At 47.2% G+C, this 25263-nt stretch overlaps 3 protein-coding genes across 3 annotated transcripts; 1 reads left to right on the plus strand and 2 right to left on the minus strand.

Moving 5' to 3' along the window:
* Positions 1 to 307: 307 nt before the first annotated feature.
* On the minus strand, positions 308 to 5182 carry rab33ba (RAB33B, member RAS oncogene family a). Its single transcript, XM_048970488.1, has 2 exons — positions 4447 to 5182; positions 308 to 1908 (listed from the first exon to the last, which is right to left on the minus strand). The coding sequence occupies exons 1-2, from the start codon at positions 4669 to 4671 to the stop codon at positions 1477 to 1479; spliced, it is 657 nt and encodes a 218-aa protein (XP_048826445.1). The 5' UTR covers positions 4672 to 5182; the 3' UTR covers positions 308 to 1476.
* On the plus strand, positions 5176 to 12105 carry mlsl (malate synthase-like). Its single transcript, XM_048970495.1, has 15 exons — positions 5176 to 5313; positions 5954 to 6082; positions 6183 to 6401; positions 6902 to 6992; positions 7173 to 7249; positions 7342 to 7452; positions 8128 to 8187; positions 8542 to 8698; positions 9046 to 9244; positions 9750 to 9828; positions 9913 to 10005; positions 10239 to 10311; positions 10893 to 10960; positions 11433 to 11560; positions 11889 to 12105. Exons 1-15 carry the CDS (start codon positions 5308 to 5310, stop codon positions 12055 to 12057), a joined length of 1659 nt encoding a protein of 552 aa, XP_048826452.1. The 5' UTR covers positions 5176 to 5307; the 3' UTR covers positions 12058 to 12105.
* A 2138-nt stretch (positions 12106 to 14243) lies between these two features.
* Positions 14244 to 24809, minus strand: naa15a (N-alpha-acetyltransferase 15, NatA auxiliary subunit a). The gene is made up of 20 exons (XM_048970466.1): positions 24519 to 24809; positions 21867 to 21951; positions 21560 to 21664; positions 20972 to 21129; positions 19866 to 20000; positions 19600 to 19753; positions 19318 to 19437; positions 18487 to 18582; positions 18019 to 18125; positions 17703 to 17775; positions 17218 to 17387; positions 16776 to 16928; positions 16219 to 16347; positions 15917 to 16130; positions 15641 to 15834; positions 15401 to 15509; positions 15126 to 15224; positions 14902 to 15045; positions 14719 to 14816; positions 14244 to 14455 (listed from the first exon to the last, which is right to left on the minus strand). The coding sequence occupies exons 1-20, from the start codon at positions 24564 to 24566 to the stop codon at positions 14255 to 14257; spliced, it is 2592 nt and encodes an 863-aa protein (XP_048826423.1). The 5' UTR covers positions 24567 to 24809; the 3' UTR covers positions 14244 to 14254.
* Positions 24810 to 25263: the final 454 nt, after the last annotated feature.

The following is a 25263-nucleotide window of genomic DNA, read 5'->3' on the forward strand; positions in this document are numbered from 1 at the left end:
ATACGTTAGAGGGGGCCAGGATGCCAGGTCATTAAAGGCCACACAGACACCCACCAGAAAGATGGCACGCCATTGAACGTAAAAGTAACCTCAAATGGCAAGGGGAAGACGCAAACTCCACACACCTGGAGATGTTATTTCAAAGAATGTTCTGCAACAAAATTTGCTGAATGGATTGTTAATGCATGACTATGGAAAAAGCTGTTTTAAGACTGTTAGCGGACTTTCAAAGACCAGTGTTGTACTTGGCAAAAAAAACTAAAATATAATCCAATAACCACATAACCGTGACAATGCAACCTTGATGCATCAGTTCCAGATAGACAACACGTTGTTGGTAGTTTATTCTTTTTTTTTTTTTTACAGCAGGCAGTCATTTACAAAAAAAAAAAAGAATTCTGAGCCACCATGTAAACATCTGACCATTTTGGTCCTCATGCAAAGGAAAATGACGATTAGGATTTTTATCTCCATCATAAATGAAAAATTTCCCCCAAAAACTTGCAAAATCCCGATTTGTTTTTTTTTGGCCTTGAAGTTTTACCTGTATTTGTTTGTTTCTCCAACCTCATGATTAAATTCTCAGCCTTAATGTACAAAAAAATAAATGGCACCATTACAGCCAGAATCTACTGGAATATTCCTAGTGCCAGCTGTAAATAAAATCCGTTACAGAATAAGTGCGACTCTGAAGACCTACGAAGTGATTCCAGTCTGTACAAGGCAATCACCCCAAGCACAAGTTCTGGTCTACGATGCAGCCTTCTAGGCCAGCACAGTAGCAATCCTCCTTCCTACCTGCACTGAATGACCATGGCTCCCTAAGTATGTCTCCTCCAGCCAATCACAGTCTGCCATATGCCCCCCCCCCCCCCATCTTAAATGATCTCACAAATGTTCATGCTTTGGCTTGAGGATGGTACCTTCTCACACTGGACCTAGAGCAGAAGGAACAATCACTCACAGAGCCCAGAGGACATACTGATTCAAAGAGGTGGTTCAGGTCCAGTAAGTAAAAATCCAGACCAAGATTTTGTTTCAACCAACCAGTTGAGCATAACGAGTTAGTCACAGAGCACTCAACTGGTTGGTTGAAAACAAATCTTGGTCTGGATTTGTACTTACTGCACCTGAACTCTCCACGTCTGCTGGTACAGATCGCTACCAGAACCGACAGAACCGGGAGGCAGGCGGCTTCCTCCTAAAGTCCTTGTGCATCCTGGTTTCACAAACCTCCTACCAGGCCGGTGACCTGTAGCTGACTCCTGCGGGGGACACGCCGACACCTCAGTGTCGTTGGAACCATCAAACGAATCACCATTAGCCTGAGGGTGAGCCTGTTTAAACAATCTGCTCGTTGCACAAGTAAACACTAAGAAAAGCACCAAGGTGCTTTTCCAAGAAGAACAGATTGGAGGAAGTTAAAGAGCAAGCAACAGCTGGTCTCTCACAGTAGGGTGAAGAGTCTTATGTTTTTCAACAACTACAGGAGCCTCTCTTTGATGGGGGGATGCTCTGTTTGGCAGAAAGTTGGCTTAGCAACAATGGCTTCTGGTTCTTGAGTCCTTGCGCTACCGTTATGAGGATGGCCTCCACGCGGTCGCTGTCCTGTGGGCTCTTGGCTGACGTCTCGAAGAAGGGCATGCGATGAGCCTCTGCAAACTTCCTGGCCAACTCGGCGCTAATGCGGGCGGAGCTGCGGAGGTCCCGCTTGTTCCCGATGAGGATGCGCGGAACCTCCTGGCCCCGCGAGTGCCGCCGACACTCCTCCATCCAGATGGGCAGACTGTGGAAGCTGGCGGCATTGGTGACGTCATAGACGAAGAAGATGGCGTGGGCGTTGCGGTAATAATGCTGCACCATGCTCTTCCGGAAACGCTCCTGCCCTGCCGTGTCCCACAGCTGGATCTGAGGAAGCGAATCGCAGGTGAAACGACGTCTGGGTGAAACGGTAGATCAACCCCAAAACTAGGGAAAGCAGGCAGAACAGGGTAGTAAAGGCAGACAAACACAGGAAGCCACAAGACAATTCACTTCTGCAAATATAGATTTTATATATAGACAGCTTGCAAAAAGTCTTGGGACACTTGTTTAATTCAGCAATTTATAACAAATTACTTTATTCATTTGTTTACAAAAAATATTACATTACAAACAACCAGTAATTTTAAGTAAAACAATAAATAAACAGAAACTCCAATTATATTTCGAAAGGAGCTGTTCTGAGTTAAGAAGTTCATTGACAAACAGCCTCATTGGTGGCTTTTTAATTTGTCTTTTCAATGACATAAAATAGGAAACATTTCTGTTTCGAATCCCTTTGGGAGCCAGTGACTAGAATTATTAATCAACAACAAAATGGCAGGAACAGAACCGGATGAGTCAGACAAAAAAAATGCATGATACTTAATAAAAAGAAAATGTCCGTGAGGGAGGATATGTGCAAGTGTGTTAAACGTTGCTTGTCAAGGGACTTTTGTTATGAAAACAATAAATATGCAACATTTTTACAGATTTAAGCAAGTGCCCCAAGACCTCCTTTGAGCACTGAATAAATAAAAACACTAAAGCTATATAAATTACATTTGGAATTATGCACTGACTAAACAAACAACCAAAAAAGCATTTGTTTGTGTGGGGGGCGGCTTTCTATGGATTGGAACATTGCCGGGTCAAATCCGTGGGTCGGCAGAGTGATCCCACCATTGGACCCTTGAGTAGAGACCTTAACCTCAGTTGCTTCAGGGACTGGTTGACCCTACCGTCTCCTCTACACCAGTTCCATGAGGTGGCCTCCTGGGATGCTTTTCCAGCTGTCCTGAAGGAGGTCCCACATATATACTGAATACTCATTGGCTGCTTTTTCTTCACTATCTGGTCAAACTCCCCCAAAACCATTTCTACTGTGTTTGCCAAGTCATGTGACACTATCTCTCTCCTTTGTAAGCAGCTTGGTGTGTCCAAACTTTTGACTTTATATATAGCTATAAAAACAAAGACTGATAACACCACTGAAATTGAAGAGGGGTACTTCTGATATTTTCCATGGTCAAGCACGTGTTTTCATGCACGTGTGTGTTTTTTAAAAGTTTCCACGTACTTTTGAGCAAGCGGATGAGTCACGCAAAGCCCCGCCCACTCAACGCGCGCCGCCTAGTTCTGCTATTCGAGCGACGCTGTTTGACCGTGATTCTCCAAAAAAACCACTTGGTCAGCTACTCTTACATTCCGGCCACAAAAAAAAAACAATATATAAGAAATCAGTTGCTTTTAGTTCCTGTAGTGCAAGTCACAGCTTACTGGGCAGCTTATGGAATATTATGATTTTTATGTTAAATGCGTTTTTGGGTTAAAAAGAATGGATGAACGCAATGCGGTTGGATGTAAAGAGGAACACAGTGTTGTGTAACAATAGTGTTGCAACGGAGTAATTGGTATTGATCAAACAAGCATACACGGTGGTCAGCATCTGCCATCTCCTCTGATACCTGTTTGTCTGCTGGCTGTTCAATGTTCATATGATTTCCATAAATTTCCATTTTTTTGTACCATAAAGTTGGTTTGGTACAGCCCAGGTTGCTTTTTTACCTACACCATGCTTCCAATAAACGCTGGAGAGGTTAATTTAATTTTAAAAGTATAAGTACATTTAAAAAGGGAATCTGCATTCAAAACACACGGAAATCAAAATCCATTTTCAAACCATCTCACATCAGCTTCGTGAACTGCAGCTGAACCACAAATGAATAAGATAACATTACCAGCAAATAAAACGTCAATTAATCAACCGTAAAATTAAATAGACCCATGCGTGACCTGCTCATTTAAGGGCAGAGTCAGAATGTTTTTCACGGAAATGATTAAATGAAATTAAGTAGTGACATATCCAGTGGTGTAATTATTTCGCTAGAAACATTTTACAGTCTAGCAATAATGTGCAGGGGATAATTCATACGGTCTTAACGTTTGTTTTAGTAGTCGACACGACAATTACGGAAGCCTCATATCTGGAAAAAATAAATTGCCTTTAAAAAAAGACATAAATCAACTGCACACATTTCCAGGTGAAAATGTGTTAAATGTATGTTATTCGTTGGCAGTAGTCTGACAAGCGCATTGTTTTACTAAAAGTGAGGCATTATTTGAAAGCATCAGATGTCTAATCTTTACTGTTCACAATGCCCAGTGAGACTTGGTATATTTATTAAATTGTATGTATGTTTTAATATATCTACTGCCAAATGCAATAGCCTACACTTTGTATATTACGAAGTTTACAATTTGCAAACAGCCTACTTCAAGGCACGCAACATAAACCATATAAAATATCGGATTAAAAAGTTGTGGTTTCATTCCTCACGATTCAACAAGTCCACACGTGTTCCCAATCCTGCATCCTGTAATCACAAGACGATAGAAAAGGGAGGGGATCCCAGTGTTACTTACCCTGATTTTCTCTCCTTCGATTTCGATCACTTTCTCCCGAAAATCGACCCCGATGGTGGCCTCGGTTTTCTCCGGGAACCTGCCGGTCCACAGCCTGTAGGTGAGGCAAGTCTTTCCCACCCCGGAGTCCCCAATCACTATGATTTTGAAGATCCGAGATCGGAGCTGCGGAAACGTTCCGGACAGCGATGTGGTCAGCTCGAGGGATGACTCCGTCTCTGACATGCCGATCAGAGAAACTGCTCCTTCCTCTGAAACTTCAGGGCCGGTAAAAGTCAATCTACCATGAAGCGCTCTACCATTCACACGTGACGCGCCCAATAAATCAAACCCGGTGGTCTAGATGTGCGCGGCGGCCGTGCGCAATGTGGTGCGCACCGTATGGGTGTCGCTCACTTCTGTGTTTGTGTATCGCGAGAATGAGGAAGACTGGAACCGCAGCGCTTTTTTTGCCGTCGTTAACCCTGATGGGTTATATTAAATGGGAACCCATTCTCCAGTATCCCTATCAGGGCTGCGGAGGCGTTTTCCCGAAAGTATCGTATCCCGAGTCACCTCAAGAATCAGCCAACTTTCCCCATAACTCGTTCAGGATTACTGCTGCTAGATCTGGGCGTTACGCATAACCATTTACTATCAATATCAATTTAGAGACAAATAGTGTTGAGTATCTCAAATCATCCCTGAACGCCTATTTTTATATTATTAAAGCTGTTGTTTTTGTAGGAACTAGGTGCCTGTCAGTACCGTACGTTGAACCCCCAGCCTGACGGTAAACACCCTGGTTAAACACATGGTTAAACATAAGCTCTGCTCATTTCCAAAGTCCTGTATACCTGCTTCTCCGAGTCGTCGAGCGGAATGGCTGTAAGTACCGCGTGTCTTTGCCTAAACAAAATTATTTTTGTACAAATGCATTATTTAACAAAAGTACAGCACAGAACAATCACGCTACAGATGTAAACATGTTGATACTTGTCTGGATCACAGATTAATAAAAGTGGATGTACTAATAGCAGATTTAAAATGCTCCAGCTGAGCCTAATTTACTCATAAATGTACATTGATTTTTTTTTCCCCGGGATGACAGGAGTGGATGTAAGGGACTCCAGTAAAACCCAAATCAAAATACAAAAACTAAATATGAATTGTTTTATTTTCTAAGCGTCCCAAAAATATAACTGCCTCTCTGCTGACGTCACTGGAAATAGAATATCCAAGCGGAACATGGGACTTGGATGTTCTCTATCTCCAAAAGCCATAACCAGTATCATTTGCAGTATTGAGCTGGGAAATCATCAGGTCTCGGGTGTTTGAGCTCGGGACGAACTGCTCGTGTTCTGTTAATGACACGTCGTTTGCATGAATCGGTAGCCCTGCATCGCACACTATGTGACGGAAAAACGTCTGTCCCACATTGGAATGTTCTCATGCTGCGTGTGTAGATCGCTGTGACTATACAGTAATATCGCAAGCACATCGAAAGTAACTTTCTTTAACGTGTCAGGCACTTAGATCAGTGGAATTGGAACGTCCACCTCAAGCGCTAAAAGAGGAGTTTGACACCCTCTTCAATGACCAGTCACTGCGCTTCTTGGCAGAGCTGGTTTCCACTTTCGAGGAAGAGGTTGAGCAGGTGAGTAGCCATCCGATGATTAGATCCTCCTCCATCCTGAAATTATGAAACGGATTCTGAAAGAGGTTCTTAAAATGGCTGCTTCTTTGTTGCCCTTCAGATATTAAATCGAAGAATCGCTAGAAAGGTCCACCTCAACTTGACGGGGGAGTTGCCAAACTTCTCTGAGGACACTGCTCACATCCTTAGTGACAAGTCGTGGAGGGTCCATCCGGTACCCAAGCGTCTGCAAAGGAGACATGTGGACATAGGGGACCTGTCACCATGTAACACAGAACGTTTCAAACTGGGTCTGAGCTCCCCAGCACAGGGAATCCAGGTATAGCCAAGGGGCAGCATTACCTACCAGATACTGTAATAGGTGCGAAGAGGAAACCTCAATCTTTCTGTAGTTTGAAGCTGAAAGAGGATATAAGAACTTAGAACCTTTTTTTAACCTCACACCCCACCCCCCTCAAAAAGGCAGTGAAAGTTTGCTTCCTGACACGGCCTCTCTGAAGCAGGAAACGATGCTCATAGATAGTCAGTAAATAGATGTATTTACTTGCCTTCTGTCTCATTCAGCTGTTATTGGGATCCTCTGTGATTCCTGCCAGATCTAATTAAGTAATAAGAGGCAGTTTCCGTAATGCAGTTCACTGTGGCTTCCTGGATACAGTCCAGAACTAGCATGTAATTAATTCCCATAAACATTATAAGACACATGATGGTTAAGCTACTGGAAACAAGCCTGCTCTTGCTGTATGTAGCAGTCTGTCTTTTTGCTTTTTCAGTTGCCTTTTATTGTTAATTTCTTCTTCTGCTGTTCTTTTCCTCGAGGTTGACTTTGACGATGGAAATTGTCCCACATACTACAATCAGATCAAAGGCCTTTACAATGTATACAAGGTAGTGCGCAATCAGTTTCCTGGTGAGTTTTTTTTTTCCAGCTTAATTTTACTGTTCGGGGATTTGGGGATAAGCTGAAATGCTTGTGGGATTTTAGCACGATGGCCGGAAACCAAACTCAACTGCGGCATTCTGTTGCGTTATGATCTGAGCTGAAACGCTGTTGCCGTAGTAACCAGATGCGTCTTCATCACCTTCCCAGATGTTCCTCCTATATCTCGGGCCCCACTGCTCATGCTCCGACCACGTGCCTGGAACATGGTGGAGCACAACATGATGGTACTGGATAGATGCTGCCAGGCCCAGGACAAACCATCCTGAGGTGTGGAAGCCTGGCACACCATCCTAACCCAGATGTATCTCCTGTACAGGTCAATGGGAAGGAGGTTCCAGGGCCGCTGTTTGACTTCGGCCTCTTGATGTTCCACAACGGGAAGCTGCTCCTCCAGAATAACAGTGGGCCATTTTTTTATCTATCTAAGGTAACGTGCCTAAGTTTGGTCTCATGCGCTAAAGTTTACTCCATGCTGCGTTATTAAAAAGTCTGCGTGGTGAATATCAGGTGTAAATTAGCTATGGTATATGATTATTATTTAGGTTCAGATGCAACCAAAATGCAGATTTTGTTTGATTTGTTTATAGTTCTGTCGTGCAGTTCTGTTGGTTTATCGTCTCGGGTCCATTTCTCCTAAAATGAGCCCGTTTTCACCCAGAGTTTTATTTGAGATATGAATTTCTCACGAATTATCACCAGGCTCAGATATCCCAAGAGATATTTAGACTTAAAATGTATTCATGACTCGGGTGGAAAAACAATAGATTATTTCGTGCTGTGTTTTGAAAAGGAGGGGAGTTTGGCTTTGGAAGGCGACAAAACATTTTCGTCTTGACAAGCCATGAAATTTCATTCACAGCCTATAACTTTGCGATGTCTCACAGCTGGACCATGGATCTCCCACTGTTTATGTCTCCATATTGAGAATTATATGATAGAACAGTGGTTCCCATTCCGGTCCTCGGGGACCCACAGATGGTTCATGTTTTTGCTTCCTCCCAGCTCCTTGCCTGGGACAGAGCCAAAACATGGACTGGATTAAACGGATCTTAAATCACTCCTCAGCTGCAAGCCAGGTCTCATTTACAATTTCCCCCCTCAGATTGAATGCTACAAAGAGGCACGACTTTGGAACAAAATATTCCTCTGGGCAGAAGAGAAGGTGAGGAAAAGGCATTGATTTCTCACTGGGAAAACATCTTTGCTGGGAAATCATCCTGTGGCAGATGTTTTTGATCATTAGCCTTTTTTTTAAAAACCATGTCAAAACTGCCAAGGGCATTTTTCCTTGCTGAAAACAGGCCCAGTTGCTGGAATTTGTCAATATTTGATCATGTTTGTTTGTTTAGCAGACTTAGCAGGATGACGCAACACTGAGCCAAAATGAGTTTCATGGCCGTGCTTTTTAGGATGACATAGGACTGTTTGTGTTGCCCGGTGGCAGTAGAGCGCCCCCTATTGCGTGACACAGAACGAAAGCCGCCTCTCACCATGACCTGAAGGTGCCCTATTTCAGCTTGACCTGCCGTTTGGCTGCATCAAGGCCACCGTCTTGATAGAGAACATCTTGGCCACGTTTGAGATGGAGGAGATTCTGTATGAACTGCGGCAGCACTCTGCAGGCCTCAATTGCGGGATCTGGGATTACTCTGCGTCATTCGTCAACAAGTTTGGTGAGAAACCATCTATCATGCAGCGAGATCTTAATCTTCTCACACCAGCTGGCTATTGACTCTACTGGGTAACCGAGGTGAACTCAACATATAATCCTTTTAAAGCCAGGACCCTCAGATCCGGTGTGCTGGTCTCGTTCAGCCTTAGCACAGGATACCATAGTACATATCAGCCTCAGGTTTTAAAGAATTGTGTTCCTCTAAGCGGCAGCTCTGAGCATCAACAATCACTTCTCCAAAATGATCTTTTAAAGCCTTCATTTTTGAGTTCAGTTGGCCACAACTGGACTCTTATCCTTACCTCTTGAATGTCCTTATTCTTGAGGTGTTCACTCTCGTATTTTTAGGTCACAGACCAGCCTTCCTGCTTCCGGACCGCAGCAAATACGTGAACATGGAAAAGCGGTTCCTGAAGAGCTACATGGACCTGCTGGTTCAGACGTGCCACCGGCGTGGGGCTTTGGCCACCGGGGGCATGGCGGCACAGCTGCTGCCACAAGGGAAAGACAGTGCCCCCTACAGGAGGGTCCTGGCCACTGTCACCAGGTAAGCAGTCGGGGCTGCTGAAGGCCAACGTATTCACCACAAGGGCAAATATAATTTGATATAATTACACAAATGAGCTGCATGGTGACGCACTGGTTAACACTCACACCTCAGGGGCCGGGTTCAAGTATCTGCCACAACTCCTCCATGTATGTGGAGTTTGCATGTTCTTCCCGTGTCTTTGTAGGGTTTCCTCCGAGTTGTCTGGTCCCAGACCCCCCCCCCACCCCCCAGTCCAGAGACATGCTGAGGCTAACCAGAGCTAAAAATTCTCCATAGGTGTGCTTGTGTGAGTGTGTGAGTGACTGGTGTGTGAACGTGCCCTGTGATGGGTTGTCGTCCCATCCTGGGTTGTTCCCTGCCTTGTGCCCCTAGCCCCCGGGATAGGCTCTGGACCCCCCGTGAGTAGGAGGAGCAGTTACAGAGTATGAATGGATAATTACGTAACATTTTGACATACAATGCTTTGTTTTATTAATTACCAGTGAGTTCTTTCCCTTTGTAGATTAAAGTTACTGGAAATCCAAGCTGGAGTGGATGGTTTTATGGTCTATGACCTGGATTTGATCGAACCAATGCAAAGAGTAGGTGCAGTTCCGCTATTGCCCTCCAGTTGGCGTAGTGCTGCCGTTGGCTGTGTTTGTGATTAGCAGCATCCGTCTCCCCAGCTGTTCCAGATGCACACCAGCGGGGAGAATCAGTTGCTCGTGCTCCGGGATGACGTCTCGGTGACCTCTGCTGATCTACTCACCATGCCAGCGGTAGGTCGGGAGCCATTTTGCTTGAGCGTTAAGTCAAGCACTGACTTGTTATGGCGTTGTGACTCATGCAGCAGTGCAAGGTTCAAGAAAAACACTTAAAGGCACAAACTACACCGAGGTGAATCCTAAACATTTATATTCTACCACTGCCCATATAGGTATGTAAGTCATGCAATGTATAAATTCTTAGTATCAAAAAGTCATTCAATGATGGAAATCATTGTTTCTTCTAGGGTGGGGTTACCCTTTATGGACTGAAATACAACATTGCTGTAGGAATCCTTTTTATTGAGGCTTGGCTAACGGGTAAGAGTGTTTTCCCTGTACATTAGTGTTGGGAAATTTTGGTCAAATGATGAGAAGGTTGTCGGTTTCAGTTCAACGCGAAATATTGCTGTTGTACCTTCAGCACGCATTTGGGCTTTGTGGTGGTAGTAAGTGGCACAGTAAGTGCTTCCTCTGGGTAAGTTCAGTTCCTCCCACACAAACCATTAGGTGAATTTCTGTCTATTCGGGGTGTTTCCCAATCCAGTCCTCAGGGACCTACAGCCGGTCCATGTTTTTGCTCCTTCTCAGCCTGGAAGTTGGGAGGGAGCAAAAACATGAACTGGCTGTTGGTCCCCAAGGACCGGATTGGGAAACACTTCCCTACCTGTAGGCTCATGATTCCTGGTGCAGGTTGCAAGCTAATTGTGACCCTGTTCTGGGTAAGTTATGGTGGAAGGATAGATATTGGGAAAACTACCAAATAATTTGAATAGATCATCTTGAATTGCAGACACATTGTGTTACTAATAGCTTTAAACCAAGGACCTATTTGCACCGAAAATGTACTGAATGATGGATCCAGGTTTACCTCTTCACCATTTCCTCCTTTCCCTTCGTAGGCCGAGGGCATTTCTTCTACCAGGGTCAAGTGGAGGATTCGGCCACTGCGGAAATCTCTAGATCCCAGGCAAGAAAAAGAACAGAGTTTAACAGCAGGAGTGTTGCTAGGATCTTAAGACATCTGGGGCTCAGACCTGCTTATCAAACAGAGCGTGACTTTTCAAACATCTGAGCTAAATGGTTCTTGCGGGACATCTTTGGATTTCTTTGGAGCAAGTCCTGAATGTCCCAGCTTAGTGACGCCCCATTAAACCAAGTGGTACCGAAGGTGAAAAGTAATCCATGGTCTTCTTGCTATTAAGAGCAGAAAGTCCTCCTTGCAATTCGCGTAACTAACCAATAGGAAATGAGGAAGAAGCACATTACGGTTGCACTGCCTTGCCCTCTTGAACCCTGTCATTCACTGGCTGGTTTTAGTGACGCCTCCAGGGATCTAGATACTAACCGGCTGTTAGCCTTGGGTGTGGCTGCGTGCCCTTCACCCTCACTGAAAATCTCTCCGCAAGGCCGCCAGGCTCATCTCGCTGTTGCTGCCTCAGGTGTGGCAGTGGATCAGGCACCGGGCCAGACTGGAGGATGATGAGAGGGTGGTCACCAGGGGTTTGGTGAGGAGCCTGGCCCAAGAGCTGCTCGGGGAACTGAAGGCCCACCGAGGACGTGATTTCAGGTAAACCTACCTGGCCGGGGGACACCTCAGAATGAGGTGATCAGACTAATGATCTGCACCAGTGTGACTCCTAAATAATCCTAATATACAAACTGGAATATGAAACGAACGTCTCGGTTCATTTATATATGTATATGTTAAGGCAGGTTATTTTAAACAAATGTTAATTAAATCACAGCTAAGTGAATCATAGAATGTTTCTAAATGAATCGACTGACCCGCAAGAAACGTTCCAGAACAAACCAGCATCATTCTGGTGAAAAGCTACTCCAGTAAATAAAACCATAATGGTGTGTAGGTCCTACGGTTGTGGTTTCTCCCCCTACAGAGGCAGGGAAACGTTACTCACCGCTGCACACATGTTCCTGGAGGTGGTACAGAGGAGAGACTTTCCTGAGTTTCTCACCACTTACCTTAACCTGGACCACATGTTCCTTAGCTCCCAGGACGCACATCGACAGCTGGAGGCGAAGGACAGCCTGAATCACAAGCTGTAAACCAGGATTCTGACCAGCAGAAGCATTAAAGCATGCTCTTACACCATCTTCATATCTCGCGTTTGTCGGCAGTAACCTGACCTGGGGCCTCATCGCATTTTCTTCAGTGGGCGATTCTTACTTTATTTTTCCACTGTACCATATACTGTCAGGAAAAAAAAGGTACCAATTGGTGCCTTTGAGGGCACAGTAACTTGGCACTGGGGCTTTTCCCTCAAGGATGTAGGTAAATGTACCACTGGGATACACAGACGCTATTTGTACCTTGGGGAACAAAACTGAACCGTTTTTTTTTCAGACAGTGTAAACCTGTAGCTGTGAAGGCAGATTAGGAGACCCACAACAAAATCCACGCGTAATAGTATGGTCTGTTATCTCCAAAGCGCTTGATTTAAAAAAAATTTTTTTTTTAAGAAGCCCAGCTGTGCCACCTAGTGGACATCCATGGAAAGCGGTGGTCGTCAAAAACATTAAGTGCCAGAAACGCCATTTATTAAGATTGTGGAATTTGTTTCCACGTTCCAGTAAAACGGGAAGGTTATGGGGCCATAGGAACCTGTTTTCCTCTACATTTGCAGAAAAGGGGAACACTGAAAATCACCACAATCACACATGCAGGTCCCATCTTCTGACAGCAGGTCTTTCGTCATCTCCACCATACTGGAGATTCATGCGCGATGCTGCTGCCTTGAGTAGGATCTGCTCGCATAAAAACGCATGAACTTTTGAAATCCTACCTATGGGGAAATAGCAACAAGCTGTAATAATCTACGCCCGGGGGGCTGGGCTGGGCTGGTCCACATGTCAGAGCAACATGAACATGCACACGCCCAGTGCAAGAGCAGGAACAGCCTGACCATCCTCCTGCCTGCAGCACAGTAATGCAGAATTTGTAAGCAAAACCGTGTACAGCGAGTAGCACACGAGCTCATCCAACTCAACGGAAACGGGCAGAACATGTCAGAATAGCCACGGACATTTTTTTTTTCAAAACAGTTTATTGCATTGTTTATTTGGTACCTTGTGTTTGGAAACAAAGGCAATTGTTTTTATTTTTTTTAAACAAATAAAAAGGAAATTAACTGATTGGGAGGATTTAGACTGCTTCTCAAGAAAAGGTACAAAGTAGAGAATTTACAAACTGAAAGGGGGAATCCCACAGATGTGTGTAGGACAGCTATCAGTGAGTTAATGTGCAGACATCTTTATGTAACTGGGTAAGGCAGCAAATGCAATATTTTTGAGCCTTTTGGGGGTGGGAGAGGTGGGTGGTGGAACTACCGTGAAAATGAAGAGCTGATCATTGATGCAAATGATGCACTATTTTCTCTGTTGGTGTGTACAGGCCTGTGTATTTACAATCCAGGGTGACCGAGTCGCGCTTCCATCTGGGAACGCCAGCGATCCGCATCGGCCTTAGAGTACCGAGAGGGTGAAACCCCACCATATGGCAACAAAAAAAAATTTATTTCTTTACAAAGATGCAGCTTTGTTTTACAGTGGCCCCCTTCACATTTTGAAGAAAAGGGGGTGTGGGGGGTGTGGGGAAAAAAAAAAAATTCAAGCGCGCACAGTTGCCAACCTTGCACTCCAGGTAACCTTTGACCTGTCTCCTGGGAGACGTCCTTCTCTTCAAGGTGTCCGTGTCACGCCGACTCGGCCCACGGATCCAGTGCTGTGTGAATCGCCTCCCCAAGGTACAATCCATCCATTTCAATGCTATGCCCTGAGTTCGTTTTCGCTTTCTTTTTTTGGCACGAACCCGCTCCGCAGTCAGGACCTTAACCCCCTTTTTTATACAACTCTTTTATAAATTAAATAACATTAAAAACAGGGGAAGCATATATGTACTACCATGCTTGACAAGAGAGACCCGGGTCCGACTCCATCAGAAAAACCTGTTCATTGTCTGCACACTTGTTCCTTCTGTTTACACAGTTTATTTTTAGTTAGAGAGTAGTCAGAGTTTTTCTCCTTTTTTAAAAAAAAAAGTAAAATGGCCATTTTATTGTCTCTCTCTTCTCGAATACAATGCCATCGCATCCAGTCCAGATCGCAGCCTCGCAGAGGATGTGACAATGACCCCTCCCCAGCCACCGAGGAACTCAAACGCAGTCACCTGCCCCAGCCACCCCACCCTCACCACCACCACCGCTCTGCTCCGCGCCCCCCCCACCCCCCTCCTCCCTACCCCCCCTCACATATCATTGGCCAGCTCCTCAGGCTCGCCGCACGCGTCGCCATTGACGGCGATCTTCATGTTCTCCTCGTAGCCGGGCGGCATGAAAGCCAGTGCGTAAGGGAAGATCTTGTGACAGTCCGTCCTGTAGGCCTCGGCCACTTGCTTGCCATCGCCCAGGCTGCCATCTCTGAGGCTCGCCAGCACGTCTGTGCAGATCTGCGGGGGGAGGGGACACGGACAGGAAGTGGGAGCGGGAAACAAAAGAAGCAGGGGCCACAACCTAAAACCCACACAGGATTCCGATCCCACGGGGGGGGGGATAAGACAACACGGGGTCAAGGGCCTTTTTCAGGGACCTAATGGTGACATCACTCATCAAACTCCACTGACCCACACGCTACCCCACTGATACACCTCCAGCCTTAAGTACAGCTCGAGTGGTGTTGAGGGTCCATCTATACAAGGCATGGATGCTGTACCTGAATTGTCCGGTTGCTGAGCGGCTCGTCCAGCGCGAGGGCCAACTCGATGGCCTTCTTCTCCGTCGACGAGTCCAGGTAGAACATCATTTTGGCAGCTGCGTGGGAGAATTTGCCGTTTTAGCCGTCAGCCAAATCAACCTCGCGAGAAAGACCAGAAAGCGTGGAGGACGACCCAAAGACCTGCCAGCCTGTGTGAGATGGAGCTGGAGTGCTTGCTGAGGAACGCCTCGTTGAAACGCTTGGGGTTGCTCTCGCCGAACAGTTGGGAGATCTCCCGCTTCAGCACGGTGGTCACCGGCTCTGCCAGGCCTTTGCTCTCAGAAACTGCAAGCAGAGCAGTGGTGAGCCAGCTGACCTCCACACGGACCCCGAGCCGCCGGGGGCAAGGTGCTACCACGGCTTACCTGCTTTGAAGAAGCGGACGACACACTGGTGGAGCCACGGATGGTCTTTATCGATGGAGAAAGCTCTTTTCACAGACTGCAACATCAACAGGAACTTCTCTGCGGGACACAAAGTGATACCATGCTCAAGTTACCACGCCTCGTCCCTATCGGATTATAATCTCCATTCGGCTGGAGGAACAATCAGTTATTTTAGTCTGTGAAACTCATTCCCGCTCGTATTGTTTTGGTGATGACACACCCCCTCCCCAATCTTTGAAAAACTAGCCGCTCACCTTTTCTAAAGTAGATCTCAAATGCCAGGAGATGGGTCTCTATTTTATTCTTCACCAGAGTTTTCAGCGGAGTCAAGAACTTCACTGCTTCCTCCAGTGGATTGTCTACCTGTTTTTTCAGAGAACACGGAACTTCAGCAAAGTTCTACCGCTAAACCAGTGTCCCCCGCCCCCCTCCCAGCCCCCAGCCAACGTCCCCCGCCCCCCCTCCCAGCGCTCGGCCAGTGTCCCCAAGCACACCCTAGCCAGTTTCTCAGGGATGAGCTCCTCCTTGGGGCCGCCGATCTCCTCGTCGTCGTCCTCCTTCTTCTTCTTCTGGTTCTTCAGCTGTTTCTCCTTCTCTGCGTTCTTCTTCTCCTCCTCCAGCTGCGCCTTCTTCTGCGCTCGCCTCTGCTTGTTCCGCATCTTCTTGAGCTCCTTGTCTGAAAGGTTCGCTAGAGAGATAGAGACACTGGTTAGTCTATCGGGTAACAAGGGCCGATCCAGCCCGCTTCCCCAACCTCCGCAGACACACACCTGTATCGGCTGCCAGCTCCTTGTTCTCGTCGGTCAGCGGGTGGTCGTGCAGGGCGATGTAAATCTCAATGGCCGTCCGCGAGGCCTTGTAGTAGAATGGGTGCATGCGTAGCACGTCCTCCAGCTTCAGCAGGTCCACGTAGGAGCGTAGGGTCATCTTCCTCATGCAGTACGTGTGGAAGTCAAACTGGTCATCAGTGATCTCCACGAAGTGCTGAGAGGGGCGGAATTGGAGAGAGTTTGGGAAACATCCATGTGTGACGGCGGCCCGTCTGTGGTGGGCGGGGCGGGAGACTGCCTACCCTCTCGATCTCGTGGCACTTCTTGAGCGCCTCGCCGTACTTGTTCATGGACTTGTAGGCCAGTGCACACTCAGTCTGGAACCACATGCACTGCATCTCATTCAGGTTCTCCACGGCAGATGCGCCCTCCTGTGGGGAAATGTTCAAGTACAGCATTTAACTCGAGCTTTCGAAAGAGGAGGGGTTCCTTTGCGGAGGTGAAAATGTCAAGTCCAGGAAGCAAAAATCCAGACCAAGATTTTGTTTCAACCAACCAGTGGAGTCCTCTGTGACTGACTCTTTATACTCAGCTGGTTGGTTGAAATAAAATCTTGGTCTGGATTTTTACTTCCTGGACCTGAAATTTCCAGTGCCGTTCCTTTGTCATTACAGGACTGGGATGACATTTAATACTGGCCAATGTGGATTATTTTTGCCGAGACAAAATACCAGAAAACTCCGTATCTTACCAGCAAGAAGACATTAAAAGTTCTCTGACCTAATAATTGCCGAAGAGACCCAACGCAGAACCTCTTCTATGAGGACCTGCCTCTCCCCCAAGAGTGACGCCCCCTCACCCGCGTGAACTTGGAGCACATCTCCTCGGCCTCCTTCACCATGCCCGCCTTCAGCATGTACTTGGCGCACTTGGAGTTGATGAAGCGGTCGGCCGTGTCCAGGGCCTGGGCTTCGTCCATCCACCGCACGGCCTCACGGATGTTGCCGGCGTGCTGTGATCAAGGCGAGACAGAGAGCGGGATGATGTCACCACAGTACCGATGGGGCGAGGGGCGGGACCTAGACGTCCAGCTACTTAGCCCTGACCCAGAAGTCACACACAACTTCTACGTGTCAATGCCTAGCTGAATTCCTCGAAGAGCTGTTACACTCTGCCCTCTACGAACCAGTAAGAGAATCGCAGTGAGCTTCCCCCCCGCCCATAGCATGCACTCACAGTGCTCACCCTGATAGTAACAGGGGCGTTAAGCAGTACCACGAGGACTGTGCAGGCACTCCTACCTTGTAGATTTTGGCTTTGATAAGGAAGAGCTCAATGAGCGTGGGCGTGCTATCGATGGCGGTGTTGATATACTCCAGGGCCGAACTCTGCTGGCCAATCTGGTCGTAGTGCTGAGCCAGGAAGTACTGCACCCAAAGCAGCGTGGTGGGCGGCTCCTCCTTCCCGTCGTCTGAAAGGGGCAGAGAGACTCATCTCAAGACGTTCTCGGATGCTGATGTAATGTAGAGGTGAACCCAACGGCGGAATGAATTCACGTTTATTACATCCACTTAAAAACCACCGGACACGGCAACGTACTTTTGCGAAGTCTCATAATCAGCACTGGTCTAGACAGTGCTACAGTCAGTGTTTCCCAAACCGGCCATCGGGGATCCCCAGACGGTCCGCATTTTTGCTCCCTCCCAGCAAAAACATGTCGACTTGTCCAGGGGTCTCCGAGGACCGGGTTGGGAAACACTGGTTTAGATCGTGCGGCAACACTTACCATCCTGACTGAACATACGGCAACTATTTAAAGATGTTTCATAACCGACAACTAGTTCTTCGATTATTGACACCTGCAGGGACAAAGGAGACGTCGGTTACCAAGGCAGTTAAATTAAAAAACGTGTCCAAAGATATCCAATCTGTCTTTGCTTAATTGAACCAAACATTATTGGAGACATTTAGTGTCAAGTGTCCACGTCACAACAGAATATTAACACAGCCAGTGGCCTATTAATATGACAGAAGCCCCTACGGAGGAGCGAGGAAGGCAGTTCCGGAATCTTCATTATGAGAACATGATGAGAGCCTCTAACCTTATCCTTGTCTTTGTAAAGGGACTTCAGTGTGGTGAAAACTGGAGGACAACCCTTACTGAAGTTCAATCTTAGATATCGGTCCAAACATTCCCTAAACTTTTCACCTAAGAAGGAAAAAAGCAAAAATGTTGATAACTAGTGTTTATCCAAACATCTGTGACTAATACCACGGTAAATACAGTTACCGCCATTACGCAACAACTGACGTTATGCAACATTGGCGGCAATGCAATTAAGAATAACAGCGGTCGAATCAAAAATAAGGTCACGCCTTTACGGACAATGCACACGGGCAACGTAAACTGCACAGACACACAGAACTAGCAAAATCCAACAGATTAATTTAAAGGGATATGAAACTTTGCTACCCATTTAAGTTACAACCACACACATATTTGTTCGGTTACGAGGCCACAAATGAACTACAAGCAGAACTAGCCCAGTTGAATGAGAAACCACACCAACCTGCTAAAAAGTTGAGCGGAAGTCTTCTTGGCACTAATGCTTTGGGGTATTTATCCCACGTGTCTTCGTAGATTTTTTGTTTCTCCTCGACACTGGCTGCAAAGGCAGAGGGGGGGTCATTTTGACATGGCCATCACCATGAAGAACACACATGCTGAAAGCTGAATCTGGGGCCTCATGCCCTGTAGGCTGTGCGGGTGAGGCATTATGGGATATGGGCATATGTGCTCTCCGCCCCACCGTCGCCAGACAGACACAGACGGGCATTTATCTCCCCACTGAAGGCCGCTTGGAATTTACGTTAAACCCACCTAACAGAAACGCTACCGCCAAAAGGCAACATACATCGAAGATGTTTTTAAAACCTTTCAAGTATTTAATGTGCCCATTAGTACGCATTACAAGTATATTTTTGGCTTACGTGTTTTTTTTGCTGCTATCAGGTACCTTGAAAGTTTGACTTGCGTACGGGTTTGTGGAACGGAATACTTACGCCAGTCAAGAACTGCCTGTATGCGCCGTTACTGTCCTACATCACCAAACAGACCCAGACACTTATCCATTTCTCCAACATAGCAGCTGATTCAATGATGTACATATTTAGCAAATTTTCCTGTATAGGCTAAGAGGCCAAACTCCATTTCTGAACCCAAACACCTGTGCATTCAGGTGGTATCTATCAGAGCCTCCAGCTCTGTGGTCACAGCTGTCACGGGGGTTGGGGACAATGACCAAGCGCTTAAGGACAGCTTTCCCTGACACCTGACGTGAGAGGACCCATAACGTGACCCCTTCCTAGGGTTTCCAGCGGGCAGACCGTTCCAGACATACCCGGTTTTAGTGCCTTCTCCAAGCCGTGATAGTAGGACCAGTTCTCAGGGTTCCTCTCCAGCAGCTGTCGGTACACCTCGGTAGCCTCGTCCAGACGGTCCAGTTGGATCAGCAGTTCCCCTGCAGAGCGAGAGGACGCGTCAGGGACAGTGCCGCCGAAGCCGACGGCCACCTTGCTTATACTCTGGTACTTTGGACGGCGTAGTTAACGCCAGACAGAATCTTCCGTGTCACGACAATCACAAGCAGACATGATGCCTTCTCCTCCCCCACAGTGCGAACCTTTCATCTCGTCGACGGCCAACTTGTCACAAATCTGCTTCTCGTAGGTGGCGAGGTGCTCCAGCGCTTCTTTGTGAAGTCCTGCTTCTCTGAGGACCTGGTTCTGGTACAGCAGAAGCTCACTGTACTCGTAGTCGACCTTATCTGGAGATGTCTAGGGAGGGAAAAAATGCAATCAAAACAGACGATGCTTTTAATGCCACTGGGGAAACCTGTCCCCTGTGTTGCTGGGGCAGACTGGAGCGCGACCAAGAATTCCGCGTCACCTGTTGCGTCTTGCGGAATTCCTCTATGATCTTCGCGGCCATCTCGTAGTCCTCCAGCAGGTGATATGCTATTGCATAGCCAATCCATGAGGCCCGCTGAGCAGGCCTGAGCTGAAGCAGCTGGTACCTGGTTTCCTGTAGGAAGCACGCGAGCAGCGCGATCAAAGGCCAGCATTTCTCACCGCGCTCTCTGGGTCAGACGCAGCACAACAGTGGGCGAGGAGACAAATTCTTTTTTTTTTTTTTTTATCTGTCATCATAAGTGTTCTACAGTACTGCAATAGTACAAGGAACAAGGTGTTTGTCCTTTACCTTAGTCCAGTGGTTCTCAAACTTGGTCCTCGGGACCCACCGCCCTGCTTGTTTTCCAGCTATCCCTGCCTTACACACTGCTGACTACCTGGATCAGGTGTGTTCAGTCAATCAGAAGCTGAAAGACAGCTGGGACTTGTGTGTGGGGCAAGGATAGCAGGAAAACAAGCAGGGCAGTGGGGCCCGAGGACCGACTTTGAGAACCACTGCCTTAGTCACAACTGTTTCACCAAATAAAAATATGCTCAAAGAGTGTTCGACAACCACTTGAGAAACAATGAATCAGTTTGCCGCACTAACAGATTAAGATTGGCCAACAAAATTGTTTTGCATCCCACTCATGTTCTGAATAGTGAGTATAAACTGTTGCCATCAAACCAGATTCAGAGTTCCATGACTTAATAAGGTTAGACTGAATCACTCTTTTGTGCATCAGTCAATACTAACACTAAATATGGAACTTAATTCAAAACTAAGTGAATGTGTCCTTGTGGTTATATGTTAAATGTACACATTTGTGTCAGTCTTTATATTTTTTTTGTGATGTCACAAATAGAGTTGCTGTAATACAGGAAAGAGTTTCTGACACAGATCTGACATATCATATGAACGGGAGGGAGCTAATCAATCTAAGGAGTAAAGGTTAGCGCTGCTTATCCGAAGTAACTCCAGCCAGATGAGTCAGATTTAAAACATTGACACTTGGGAAAAAAATATGGCTGGATAAGCTGTACGGCATTACAGTATAGCGGCCGGCGGAGCCGGAGGCGGCTGGGAGCGGCGGTCGCACTCACCCTGTAGCCCTCCAGGTCCCGCATCTGGATCTGCAGCAGCGAGAGGTCCCTCAGGATCTGGAGATTGTCCTTGTCCCACTTCAGTGCATTTCTGTAGCATTTGATGGCCTCGTCGTACTTCTTGTCTGACCTCTGAAGCAAGCCGTACACGTGCCAGCCTTGGGAGCAAAGCCGTTAAGGAACGCACTCACATATCAGCACACTGGATCGGGGGAACGCACTCACATATCAGCACACTGGATCGGGGGAACGCACTCACATATCAGCACACTGGATGGGGGGAACGCACTCACATATCAGCACACCGGATGGGGGGAACGCACTCACATATCAGCACACTGGATCGGGGGGGGGGGTGTTCATGGAAATAAGGGCTGGCGAGGCCTCACAGTTCGCACTATACCAGCCATATTGGACTTGCTGTTACCCTGGAACTGACTCAGCAGGTACTTGTAACATTTGTGCAATCGTTTCTCCTGAATTTATGGGAGTCGACGACGACCCCGGGGTAAATCCACAAGGACCTCACCTGCTGGGCTGCCAGCTTTCTCCCCCCCCCCCCAGGGGCCAAAGGCTGCAAAAGGATACAGACATGACTCTTGAGGTCGTTGCGCAGACCCCGCCGGACCAGATCGTACGCTTCGTCCTTCTTTCCCAAGCAGTTGAGCGTCAGTCCCTTCATCGCTAATGTTTCTGGTTTTAGAGACAGAGAGCGTGTGAGGAAAGGCCTGTGCAGGGGCAGCAAAAACCACCACCGGCATACGGGACTGCGACTCCCTGATACATCTGTGGCAGGAAGAACGTTTCCCTTAAAAAGTGGCGATGAGGCTATCAACCAAAGGGCAGAAAGCTACAAAGAACCTCAAATTAAGAGCCCAGTCGGGACTCGCCTTACCTCCATGTTCAGCGAACTTGGGGTTAGAGAGAATCTGTTTGCAGAACTTCAGGCCATTTCTGTACTGCTTGTGTTCGTAGCATCTCTGCAAAAGCACAGTTCATCAGATTAGCAAAACAGCGCATTCGTGACACGTCGCTTTAGGAACAACGCTAATTAAGCATATCTGGGGGGTGGGGGGTGGGCAGAGGATTCATCAGCTTTTCATTGTATTTCCAATCCATTAACAACCTGTAGAGATAGATCAGAAAGCCAACACTTATTTAAAATTAAAGCCTTAGGTTAATTACAGAATGCCGGTTGCCATGATACCAGCCAAACATCCCTTTACTTACACGCCGCCATTAAACCTTCTCTATCTGGATTTTTCTTTTAAACAACTCTGCCGGCTGCAAATCGAAATTCTTGCATTAAAAGCATCCAAGTTAGCGGGACTGAAACGCTCCGAGATTGATTTCCAATCGCATTCCTCAGAAGCTGTTAGTCTAGCTTTGGGTTCCTTCTGATTTACATGACGAGCAATTGTTTCGAATGCAAGGCAGTTACGGGTGATATTTTATTTCGACGCTTGAGGCCCCAGTGGCGGCTACCAATATCACACAAGCCAAAATTACCGCACACAGCAAAGCCAACAAACGAACACCTTTTCACCTGATATTTCAATCTGCAATATCTCATCGTCCTTCATAACAAGCTCAATATACAAACCGATTAAACACAACCACCACTATAGTACTCCACGTTACTAGTCCATCCATCTCCAAAACGGCAACATGAATCGATTAAACAGAAAACAATGTCGTGCACCCCAGAATGCACCTGGAACGTGGCCCAAGAACCCAGTTCTGCTCTGCTCCACACAGTAACTTATACCAACCCATTTGCTTAGGAGTATGAGTCGTGAATGAGTCACATGCCGCACTTTTCTCTGGCATCACATTACTGCTAGTACCTGGGGACATCTGATCAGACACAATTCCCAGGGAAGCCCACTACACTGACATTTAGTGCTGCCATTTAAGAGACCGCAAAATGGTCCAAAAAGCAACAGGAACAAGAAGAACCTTTCTCTGCTTTATTTCACTCTACAGCAACTAAACTAGGAGTCTCCGATATTCTCTGCCTTGCTAAGCAGTATGACAGTGCACTGTGGTAAAATGTCTCAAATCCCTATTGCTAGACTGCTTCTTCAGGACAAATCAAACACCAAAATGCACCAAAAAAAACAATCTATTTCTACTCCACAAACAAAATGCACAACTTCTAATGAACAGCTGGTCTGAATGTTAAATGACAGGGTTTCAGTCATAAAAAGAAACAGAAATGTAAGCAGCACTGTCAGTCCCACACAACTGCACTGGGCCTGGTGATCGGACCAGCTGTGTCACCGAGTTTAAGAAGGGGACAGTTTTGGGGTGGGACTGGTTAACAGCACTGCACCTCATCACTGTCAGAGTTGCTCCGAGGTGTAGAGTTTCAGGAACTGGACTTGTGACCAGGCTGTTGCCATTTTTAATTCAGAGGGGTCCTGTCCTAAGGAAAGACTCCTAAACAGAAGCGCTTAAGTGCGTTTCCAACACTACCAATGGGAAAAGGGTAATACGCAAGCAGATCAGCGCATTTACACGCGCCCCCAAACAGCAGTCCGATTAAATAGCTATAAAACCGTACCATTCTGGTATAACAAAACGACATGAAACTGCGCTGTTTCTGTTGTTACAGCGTTCATTCCAACCATGCCGGAATCAATCCTGCATTTATGCTAGGAAATTGTTTCAGTGACCGTCAGAATTAATAAAATGAGTCAGATTTACAAGGGTCATCACTGTCGGGCGCAGTATTTTATTATTAATAAGAATCCTCATCATCCAGTTCAGTTGCAGGCTGTATAATCGACAAGACTCGACTTCGGTCCGCCCGACACTTATAGGCAATCAATTTTTAAAAAGGCATGATTTAGCATGCAAAAAAGCAGGCCCGGGAGGCAGCACCAAATTACCCAAACAAATGCTAAAACACCAGCTAATAAAAACAGAGCAAAGTGACTAGCAAAGTAACAGTGCGGGTCAGTCACACGAGCGCAGCGCGCGCCTTGCCGTGCCCGCGGTGGGCTCGCCGGAGGCCGGATTAGCCCGTTTTCCACTCGGCCACCGCCCGGTACCGGTAAGCTCTAACCCCTGGAACCCGCCGCTCAAGAGCGACTCCAGCCAGAACGGTAGGGGAACCCAGCTGTGGGTCAGGACGGAAAGCACCGGGCGTCAGTACGTGGCCCAGAGCTGCGGAGCGCCTGGCGCCTTGACAGGACGTCTGCCGGCCTCAAAGCGTGACTTAGGGCGGCCCCCCACCACGGCGCTTCTCGCACCGGCCGGGTCCACGCAAGGCTAACATCCTCGAAGGGGGAGAGGCGATAGGAAGCAACGCCGCCACGGACCCGACTCAACGGGGCCAACGGCGTGCCCACGTTAGGCCAGCCCGCAGCACCGAGGGGATGGACTCCGGCGGCGGCCGGCAAGAAGCCCGCACGCCGAGATTCGGCACTGCTGCTGTCAGCATTTTGCGCCGCCTGGACCGGGGCCGAATGGAGGAGCGAGAACTGCGGAGGGAAGCTGTCGGGAGCCGCGCCGCTAAGCTAGCGGCTAGCTAACGACTCACCAGGATCCTCTTAAAGAGAGCGTTCTCCTTAGGCGGCAGAGTTGGCATTTTGTTCCTATTACCAGCGTTCCCTTCCTCTCAGCACATGTGAATAAGACCGGTGTGTATCTCTATTCCTTTGTTCGAGCCCCTTGTCTTGTCGCTATTTCTTAAAAAAACACCCTTTTGGGCTATTCTTTTTCACGTGGTGAGAGAAAGCCCCCTTCTGCCCAAAATGGCCGATGCGCTTCTCCTCCGGGTCAAGCTGGCGTCTGCGCACGCGCCGGCGTTTGCGTCACGAAAGAAGCCGAAAGCCTCCGGCACGCCAAGGGGCGCCGCGAGTTCGCCGCGGACATTTCAGGGCTGAATCATAGAGACGCGGTCAGGTAGTTCATGACGTGAGATTTCTCAGGACCCCCCCCCCAACTCCTATAAATGGGCATTTAAAAATTAAAATGCACCCAGCTTCTGGCTTGGATTCAGCTGGCAGCTTAGCTGGAATAATAAAAGTCTGGTGCTACCTTTTTGCACATACGCAATCCGTTAGTTTATTCCATTTTATTTTCTTGCTCAATTTTAGGATATTCTGTTTTTATTGTTTGTCCGTACTATTTGCAGTCTTTGAACCTTTTTCTCTTGCTTCGCTCTGTACTTTATTCGTGAGCACTTTGCTGCTGTGCGCACGCAAATTCTCCTGGGACCAATATAATTTAATCTTAACCTTATCATAGCCAGTCTGAAAAATAAATTATCTTGCCAGATGAAC

Source organism: Brienomyrus brachyistius, chromosome 12, assembly GCF_023856365.1.
Source record: "Brienomyrus brachyistius isolate T26 chromosome 12, BBRACH_0.4, whole genome shotgun sequence".
Lineage (NCBI taxonomy): Eukaryota > Metazoa > Chordata > Actinopteri > Osteoglossiformes > Mormyridae > Brienomyrus > Brienomyrus brachyistius.

Excerpts from the sequence above, each read along its gene's own strand:
- rab33ba (XM_048970488.1), bottom strand. The coding sequence starts at position 4,671 with ATGTCAGAGACGGAGTCATCCCTCGAGCTGACCACATCGCTGTCCGGA. Across the intron at positions 1,909-4,446 it reads TCGAAGGAGAGAAAATCAGG|ATCCAGCTGTGGGACACGGC; the intron begins GTAAGTAACACT and ends TCGCTTCCTCAG.
- mlsl (XM_048970495.1), top strand. Across the intron at positions 6,402-6,901 it reads CCCCAGCACAGGGAATCCAG|GTTGACTTTGACGATGGAAA; the intron begins GTATAGCCAAGG and ends CTTTTCCTCGAG. Across the intron at positions 7,453-8,127 it reads CATTTTTTTATCTATCTAAG|ATTGAATGCTACAAAGAGGC; the intron begins GTAACGTGCCTA and ends TTCCCCCCTCAG.
- naa15a (XM_048970466.1), bottom strand. The coding sequence starts at position 24,566 with ATGCCAACTCTGCCGCCTAAGGAGAACGCTCTCTTTAAGAGGATCCTG. Across the intron at positions 21,130-21,559 it reads CGACCTCAAGAGTCATGTCT|GCTGGCACGTGTACGGCTTG; the intron begins GTATCCTTTTGC and ends TTTGCTCCCAAG. Across the intron at positions 15,046-15,125 it reads CGTCCGCTTCTTCAAAGCAG|TTTCTGAGAGCAAAGGCCTG; the intron begins GTAAGCCGTGGT and ends CTCTGCTTGCAG.